The sequence below is a fragment of the Condylostylus longicornis genome, unplaced genomic scaffold, assembly GCF_029603195.1.
Source record: "Condylostylus longicornis isolate FDR11 unplaced genomic scaffold, ASM2960319v2 ptg000135l, whole genome shotgun sequence".
In the NCBI taxonomy this organism is placed as follows: Eukaryota; Metazoa; Arthropoda; class Insecta; order Diptera; family Dolichopodidae; genus Condylostylus; species Condylostylus longicornis.
The window spans coordinates 990,922-1,000,903 of NW_026578103.1; the positions used below are offsets into that span (position 1 = coordinate 990,922).

Sequence of the window (9,982 nt, forward strand, 5' to 3'; positions counted from 1 at the left end):
AGAAAATTTAAAGTGTTTAAAAATTTGTTTTTGAAATATTTAGAATTAACTTTGTTTGCTAAATGGCAATTACTCGAATCTGTCAAATTATTCAATAGAAACTTCACGGATGTTATGTCTAGCGCGCAAGTGACACACGACAGCCAAGTTTCGTGAACACAATTTTAATATTTTTTCAAATATTTAAAATTAACTTTCGGAGTTGTATGACAGCTACCCGAACCATCTAACATGAAAAAAAATTTCATCTAACGAAATGAAGCATTTATTAGTGTCTAAAAGCTCCTAAAATTTCAGGCTTCTATAGGCTGGTCTAGAAGAAAAACGACATCAAAAATTTGGAAAAAACGGACTTTAGATAACGGTAAATTTGAACGGCCATTTTGTTTTTCTAAAGTTAACCTGTAGTATACCGCGCTAGGGGAAGCAAGCCACTGTCTTTCTGCGCTTGCAAAATTTGAAAAATGCTTATGGTTTGACTGCACTAAATAGTTAAAAAATGGTATTTTTAGGGTTTTGGGGGGTTATAACTTCTAAAGAGAGGGAGATAGATAAAAATTTTGTTCTACGGAAATAAGTTTGTAGTAAAGATCTATGCATGTATTAAATTTCAGCTTTCTATCTTCAAGGGTGTAGAAGTTTTGTAAACAGACACACGCCCAGACGGACGGACGGATGGACGGACAGAGTGAAACTAATAAGCACTTTTTTTCAAAAAATTTTTCGAAAAGTGCTAAAAATTATGAATATACCTTGTATGGGCACAAAAACATATTTCATGTAAGTAGGCCTTAGGTATTCATTGTGATACTACATACCAATACATATACATATATTACGTATACTACATACCAATATTGCAAAATATGTAATAATTTTTTAAATAATCCTCAAAAACAATACAAAATAATTTTATCTACTTAACTTACATATGTAATTGATTTAGCTTATTATATTTAATTTAAAGCTGTAAGAAATTACTGGGCACACTACATAAAATTTCTAAATTTTCATTTTCCAACCCTATTTTTATCTACATATACACTCGCGTAGAAATAAGCATCAACTCAAAACTTAACCTATATTTCAGTCAGCTATTATTTTTGGAAGAAGAATGTTGTTTGTTGTTTACGCGTTAAAAAACGAATAATAAAAAATTATAAAAACATATTTTTAATATTTCATTTCCTACCGGATTTTAATAACATGGTGTGTCATATAGAAAATCTTCGACATATTTTCCAAAAAGGTGTTAATTCTGTACAACCATTATCGCTTTTTACTCAAAGTAAAATAATAAACAAGATTAATTCCGATGTGATAACAATTAACAACAACAAAATAGATTTGACAAATAAGAAATGTCATTTAGTTGGTTTTGGAAAAGCTGTTCTCGGTATGGCAGTTCAAGTGGAGCGTGTCTTGGGTAAAAATTTAAAAACTGGTATATTAAGTATACCAGTTGGCGTTCAAGATACATTCAAAAATAATCAAAATATGCAATTAAAAAATGATTCTGTTATAAAAATATATGAAGGTGCTAAAAATAATCTACCAGATGAAAAATCTTTAAAGGCAGCAAAAGAAATATTTTCCTTAGCCAGTTCCATGTCATCTGATGATATTTTATTTGTCCTAGTTTCTGGTGGTGGATCAGCATTATTACCATTACCGATTGAGCCTTTACAATTAAATTCAAAATTGGAAATTATAAGGAAATTATCGAATGCAGGTGCTACTATTGAAGAATTAAATACAGTAAGAATTTGTATGTCAAAAACAAAAGGTGGAAAACTAGCTATGGCCGCTAAAAATTCTAATTCAATATATTCCTTTGTTATAAGCGATATAATAGGTGATCCAATAGATTTAATTGCAAGTGGACCAACAGTTCAATATAAAACTAGCAAAAATCAATTAAGCGCAAAAAGTATTTTGGAACAGTTTAACATTTGGAACAGTTTATCAGAGGATGTGAAATTGATTTTTGAAAATAAATCTAAAAATGAAATGAATGATATATTTCCGAAAAACAGTCATGTTTTTATAATAGGCAGCAATCGAATTGCTGTAAAAGCATGTGAATCCGCATGTAAAGAACTTTCCTACATACCTTTTCTTCTATCAACATCAATTAAAGGAAATGTTGAAAGTGTATGTGAAAAATACATAAATTTCTTACAAAATCTAGTACTTTTTAAACAAAACTCGTTAAGCAGTGAAAAATTTAAAAAATTGTTTTTGGATGATTTTCAATATTCTGAAAATTTTCATGAATTAATAGTATCCACAAAAAATTTGAGCCCATTTTTATTAATTTTAGCTGGCGAACCATCTGTTAAAATCACGGGTAATGGACTTGGCGGACGTAATCAAGAACTTGCTTTACGAATTTCGTTAGAACTCTATAAAAATAACATTTTACACAATATTTTCGTTTTATGCGCTGGAACAGATGGAATTGATGGACCAACATCAGCAGCTGGAGCAATTGGTAATGTTGAAGTTATAGAAGATTACTTAAAAGATAATAAAAAAACAATTAAAGATATTGAAAACGTGTACATACAAAATAATGATTCGTTTAATTTTTACAAAAACCTGCGTAATGGTAAATATCATATTAATATCGGGCACACCGGAACAAATGTCATGGATTTGCATTTGGTAGCTATAGATTGGAGTTCAAAATCATAAAAGCTAATCTATTATAAGCCACAGTCACAGTTTTCGAAACAAAAACTTTCAGAAATTGAAAAAGGTTGTAGTATATTTTATCAAAAAGTTTTATGTTCTCAAAATAAATTTAATCCATATAATTATTTAAAGTTTAATAAATGATTAAATTCAAAAAAAAAGCGAAAAAAAATACAAGTTGCAAAAATATTTTTTTTGGTAATAACAGCGCTCATAATCAAATATTTTTTTGACAGCGCTCACAATCAAATATTATTTTTTTTATAGAGATAAGTATGTATGTCGGGCCACTTATTTCTTAGAGGAAAACATTTAAAATTTAAAAAAACTAAAATCTATAACAAAACAAAATATTGTAGTATTATTTTAAATTTTTTTATTTAATTGGCTTTTTCTTTTTTGTTTTTCAAAATTCAAGTTTTTTTCTCTAATTATATACAAATACAAAAACAATTTGGCAAGAAAAAGTTACAATTTGACGGCCTACTTGTGCGTACTTTATTACGTAAGAGAATATATTTTCGTTGAAACATTTTATGCACAAAAGTTCTGCTATTCCTTACGAAACCACTTCTACGATTCTTGGAGAAAGCAATAAAATTCAACTTTAAAATGAACATGCATGAACATGATTAGTTTCCCCAATTATTGTGAATTTGAAGCTTTTGATATTTGTTATACACAATTAAAATTAAAAATCAAAAATTTTATAGATTTCGAAAATATTTAATTTTGTTTACGAAATTACTTTCATAGTTGTCACTCTAAAAAGAAGTTTACGAATTTCATAGATGTCAGTACTTACGTAGCAATCATTCAAATTAGTCATTTTTGAATTTTATGAAAAGTATTTTTCTTTGACATAGATGTCTCTGTTCGGCAATTTTAATTTTTTTACATCGTCAATTTCACCACACTGTGTGAAAAATTTAACTCTTGTTAAAATATTTACCAAATTTTGTTTTCACCAAAAAATATTTTTCTGTAGGTTTGAGATGAACAAGGTTTGTGTCCTGGATTTTTGTTTAATTGCAAAATTATACAACACTGATATTTTTTCAAACAGTTAAGTTTCAAATATTTTCAGCAGATGGCTCCCAACTCATCATTAATTATTTTTAGTATTAAAAAAAAACAATTTCGTTAAGTTTCGTTGATGAGTAAATAATTTTTTTTGGAAACAATTATTTGATTTTTTAGTTTGAAAACAAAAATAATAATATTTATTGTTAAAATTAAGGAATTTTTAATTTTACTTGATTTACTAATCTTTATTGTAACTTAATGTAAAAACCATTATCTAAATTACTGTTATAATAATATATAAAATTTTAATTTTGCTAGCATTTTCAATTAAATGAAAATGAATGATTATACTTAAAATAGCAGTTTATTTTAAAATTGGAAACATTATTCAAAAAATTCAAACTATATAACAAAAAAATTTTACAATATTTTGAAAAAAAAAAAAATGGTTTCCGTATTTCATAAATTGTAAAATTATTTTAAAATTGTAATATTAAAAGTGGTACTAGAATGCTACTTTCGCATACTTTTCATTCCACTTGCCATTTTGTTTACGAATCTTATTGCAAAAATCTAAGTTTTTGAAAAAATAAAACTAAACTATAAGAAAAGATAAAATATTTTTTAATTAACTTTTAATATTAAAAGTTAAATTTACTTTTTATATTAAAAAGTTAAATTTTTCATGATAATCGTTATTAATTAATGACGATAATTATAATCGTTTATTATGTTTTGATAATCGTGAACAATTATTGATTTGTAAAAATTGTAGTTGCTAATAAGTAATTGTATAAAATACTTGACATTGCAAATTACATTACATTACAAAATTTTAAAAAGTATTTTGAAATTAGTAATATATGTTCGGACCTTACCGGTTAATTGCACCAATAAAAGTGCATAATTTTTTATTCAATTTAGAGGTAAATCAGTTGTTTAATGAATCGGGTGAATTTTGTAAACTAAAAAAAGATTTTAAAGTAGTTAAAAAAATTTTTTTTTACGAAAAACGAATATCCACAGTTTAACAATCAGCGCAAAAAAGAGGTTACGATTGCAGTCACATCTTTGACTGTGGTTGCTTTGTGACTGGTGTGAAAGATTTTTTTTAATACAAAAGTGGAATTTATCTTTGTATTAAGATAATTAAGTGCAAAACATTTTAACAAGAATTTAACTTAGCACTTTCTTTTAGAAAACATACAATATGTGGACTTGTAATATTATCTATAGAGAAAAAGTGAAAATTCGACATAAAAAATTGCATGACACAATTGAATTAAAGAAAAATTCTTAGATTGAAAACTACCCAGAGTGGTATTAAGTAAATCTTTCGCATAGAATATACCATAAGATATAACACATGTTTTGCTTTATAAAATTTTAGATGTGTGTCGGTTTTTTTTTTGTTAATACAGGTGTTAAAAATAGTCGAAAGACAAAGATAGGCAAACCAAAACTGTCATCAAACCTAGCAATAGTGAAGGACTTTAACCCTACCTAAAACGCATCTGGATAACTCCTAAAACTAGTCTTCTAAAACTGGTGGAAACGCACCTCATAAACTCCTAAAACTAGTCAAACTAATTAATCATTAGTTTTGCTCTATCGTGTTTTTGTGCGTATACTCCGTGAAGGAAGGCACGGAAGTGCTGTCACAGCACTGTATGCTAATTCGAGAGGTCTCGTTTGCTTCAGTCTTTTTTTTTCTAAACTCGCTCCCCTACAAGTCGAGAGGCTTCGACATTTCCATGCTGTTCCAAACGCCCCATATGTTTCATGCCACATTTTCCAGTTCCTTATTTCCTCACCAGGGAGAACCCACCATATTATGAAGGACTTGTTCTGGAATGTTTGTATTTGTTTGATTTGGGTTTGCTTGGAATAACCCCATAACAACTCTCCCTTTTTATTGAAAAGAAAACTTCCTTTTATTCGGAATAAAATACTTTTTTTTTTTTTTTTTGCTAATATATTTCGTGCGCTACATACGCACTTTATCAAAGCTGATTTTCTTCTATATTACCTTTAAGATAATAATTAAGACAACAAATAATAAAAATTGAAATCTAATAAAATTAGGAATATTATGCCTGACTTAATATAATCTAACTGACTTAATCTAGAATTTGATTATTTATTTTTTTTTTGTTATTATTTACAAACTAAATTTATACCCGTTTTAAACCTTAAAACTGGTCAAATAATTAATTTAAAGAGCCAAGTAGCCGCGTTACCTTCGTCCGTGTTCAGTAGGCAGTCCTTGTTTGATTTGTATATCTGCATGCTTTCATAAACTTCTCTCCTGTGTTTTCCTTTTACCTCTTTTAGTACCTTTAAGTTATCTTCCGTGATTGTGTGATCCGTTTCATAAATGTGTTTTGCAACCATAGAATCGAAAATCCGGTTAAATCCTACTCTCCTTGCACGTTTTATTTCACTTAAATGTTCCTTAAGTCTTGTTGTAACGGGTCTCTTCGTTTGTCCTATGTAAAATTTATTGCAATTATTACAATTGATTTTGTACACACCGCATCTTTCATGTATCTTCAATTTATCCTTAGCCGAATTTAACAAACTCCTAAGTTGATATTTACTATTGGCTTCCGCTGTCCGAATATTGTGTTTCCTTAGTTGTTTATTTATCAAGTTTGTACAGTGATGATCATAACTTAAAGATGTCCATGTTGTTCTTTGTTCTTCCAATATCCTGTTCTGTTTAAACAATGTGCTCATATTCTCCTGCTCAATTTTTCGTTTTTTCTTCCTAATGAGTTTGTTAATACGTTCAGTAGAATAACCGTTCTTCACAGCCGTGTCCAAAATTAAGTTTACTTCTGATGTATAGTCGTGTCTGTTCATCGGTGTGGTTAGCATTCTATGGATCATAGAGTTGAACGCCGCCATTTTATGTTTCGTTGAATGGTACGAATCCTTTGGAATGCATTTTTGTGTTGTTGTTTTCTTCCTATATATCTTGAATCCAATTTTTTTAGATTTTCTTTTCACCAGTATGTCCAAAAAAGGTAACAATCCATTTTCCTCAATTTCGAATGTAAATTCGATGTTTCTATGTAATTTGTTGATGCATCTGTTTATATTCTCCAGTTCTTCTTGTCCACTATCGCGAAGACGTCATCAACATACCGCATCCATACTCTAGGCATCAGAGAATCCTTCTACATTCTTTTTCCAATTTGGACATAAATAATTCTGCGATAAATGGTGAAAGTGGATTACCAATCGATGCTCCCGATGTTGTTCTGTACATCTCGTTTCTGAATTCGAAGTAATTCTCCTCCATGCAAAGTATACGTCCATATAGACTTATATGGACGTATACTTTGCATAGATATCCCATAGCAACCCATACGTCCATATAGACTTTATTATTTGGTTACATATCAATAGCTTACTGTATGTTGACAATCCAGACCCACGGCGTAGGAGCCAATAGTTTTCTTTTCATGTTTTTTCCATTTGAACTTGACATCCAAAGTCATACCTAACTATGTTTTTGATTGATACTTTAGCACCATTCAAACTCAATTGTTGTGGGTTCACCAAATGTTTCTTTGTGAAATTTACATGTATTTGTTCATTTACCTATATTGTTGCTTCCTGTAATTTTTTTCTCGATTCTTCAACATTTGATTCCAAATGCAGCCAAAGTTACACCCCCTAAATCTAGCAAGTCGCTTGTATAAAGCAGGTATAATATAGGACCCCGAATACTGCCTTGAGGCATACCAGCAGCGTTCCCGTTGGAGAATTTCAAATTATTTTCAGAAAAACTTTTATTTTCAAAAATGTATACAAAGATCACTTTCTGTAAGACATATGACGAGAAGCGATAGGATATTCAAATTTTCTCTATTTTTTTTTTGAAAATTTACTTTATCTACTTCAAAAATATGACTTTGCTCTGAAAACTTAAAAACTGTGGAAGAGCATTCTATTTTGTCTCGTCATACGTCTAACAGAAAGTGGGTATAAAATTATTACAATTAATTAAGTTATTAAAATAAACAAAAAAAAGAAACAAATTTCAACAACAAAAGAATAAAATTTAAAAAAAAAACGCTTAGATATTGCTAAAGATTTTTTTTGTTGAAACAAAAAATTCATTTTTTTCTTTTTTTGTTGAAACAATTAAAAAATTTCTGCAATAAACAAGTTTAAAACATTTCATTTATTTTATTATTTAAAAAAAACTTACAATATACTTTGCCTCTTATATTTTTAAAAGAAACAAACTTTAGTATTGGAAAGTGAACCAGCTCAGTGACAGGTACATATTTAAACTAAATCAAAATTAAAATCAAAAATATCAATTAAAAATTTGAGACTCCTTGTTAATAAAGTTGGGTCAAACCAATGGTTTGTATTCTAGCACTTTTCCCTTCACCAAGTGAAAATACTGCTTTGAAAAACAATCTGTGTACTACGTTCTTTAAATTAGTTTCATTCGTAAACGAAACTATTTCTAGGATTGCATATAGTTAGGATGAACGTTTATGCAGGCTTTTTTGATAAAGTAATAATTAATTTTAAAAGGGGTTAACTAAATGCTCAATTTTAATGGTTAATTTTGTGAATTAAGAAAAATAATTATATTTTTTTATAGCATAGAATTTACCGTTACCTTTCTGCGTTTATAGAAATTTGTTAAAGCTTTCGGTTTCGCAAATATAAGGTGTCAAATATTCAAATTTATTTCAATTATAATTTGAAGGGTGGTTGAGATGGTAAAAAGTTTTTTTGTAACAAAATGAACTATTTATTAATGTCTGAAAGTTGTTAAAATTTCAGACTTTTACAACTCGGAAAAAGCGGATTTTATATAACGGTAAATTTTAACGGCCATTTTTTTTTTGAAGTTCAAGTGTAGAATGCCGCGAAAGAAGAAGCAAGCCACTGCCTTTCTGCGTTTGCAAATATGGTTCTACTACAATAAATAGTTGAGAAATACCATTTTTTTGGTTTTAGAGGGTTTAAACTTTTAGAGGGGAGAGATAGGTAAAAATGATGTTCTACGAAAATTAGTTTCTAGTAAAGATCTATGTACATATAAAATTTCAGATTTCTATCTGCAAGGGTGTAGAAGCTTTGTAAACAGACACACGGACAGAGGGAAACTAATAAGCACTGTTTTTCAAAAATTTTTTGGAAAAATGCTAAAAACTCATAAGTCATAAACATTATATAAATCGTGTAAACAATGCAGTATTAAAGCGAAATATAACGCGTCGCTTATGTTGATACTGGTATATTCTTCTGAAAACTTATTTGGAAGAATTGCACAAATCGGTTTTGTAATACATATTTGTTAGGTAAATATGATAGCATAAATTCTTTTTTAAGATTAAAAAAAAAAGTGCAAAATTAAAAAAGAAAATGCAGAAAAAAAAAAAGGTGGACAAAATTTTAAAAAGTGCAAAACCTTTGCACAAAGGTGTCAAAGCAGGAACACTGTTTCTCAATATCATAATCTTCTACTAAACAAACACTAGAATTCAGTTCATTTGGTTCAAAAATTTCTTTCGAGTGATCAGAAAATATCCCTGTTACTTTTTGCTCATGATCCATCTGTCTTTTTTAGTGGGTGGATTCGCTTTACTGGTTTCTTGCTACTCTTCGTTGCTTTCCACAATGAATAATTCGTTTCTTTAGTTGCCGATAAGATCTTCATACAGTTCTCGCATAATACTAATTTAAAATTTTCTATTTTTCTTTTGAATGTTTGGGAAAGTCTATTCACAATCGGTTTATCGTCTGGGTGACGCGACTCTGGTCTTTTACGTCTAGCCCCTCTTTTTTGTACTATTAATCAGTTATATCCTTAGGATAATTACTTGATACAGGTTTGAATTCAAAGAGTATTTGTTCGCAAAAAACTTTTTGATCTACTTTAATCGGTATTTCAAAAACTCTTGATATTATTCAATTACCCAATTTAAGCAAAAACATTTTTCATATCAAAAAAATTTAGAATTTATGAATACAAATTACTAACCTTTAATTAGAAATTTTAGCTTAAATGCAATCCTATAGAATGTTGATATGAAAACATTCTATTTGCATTTATGATTTTTGTTTTGTTTTTCTTATGTTAATTAAAAGACTTGAGTTATAAGACTTATTCGAGTTGAAATGGTAATCGCATCATGCTAAGTGACGAAATATTAAATTCAACATGAAATGTTGCGTTTTTATTTAATATTAGAAGAGCCAGTTTTAAAATCTATTTCAAAGA

The 9,982-nt window shown here is 28.5% G+C and overlaps 1 protein-coding gene across 1 annotated transcript; it reads left to right on the forward strand.

The window, feature by feature from the left end:
* Positions 1-1,108: 1,108 nt before the first annotated feature.
* LOC129615489 (glycerate kinase) lies at positions 1,109-2,809 on the forward strand. The gene has a single exon (XM_055530740.1). The coding sequence runs from the start codon at positions 1,207-1,209 to the stop codon at positions 2,695-2,697; it is 1,491 nt and encodes a 496-aa protein (XP_055386715.1). The 5' UTR covers positions 1,109-1,206; the 3' UTR covers positions 2,698-2,809.
* Positions 2,810-9,982: the final 7,173 nt, after the last annotated feature.

Excerpts from the sequence above, each read along its gene's own strand:
- LOC129615489 (XM_055530740.1), top strand. The coding sequence starts at position 1,207 with ATGGTGTGTCATATAGAAAATCTTCGACATATTTTCCAAAAAGGTGTT.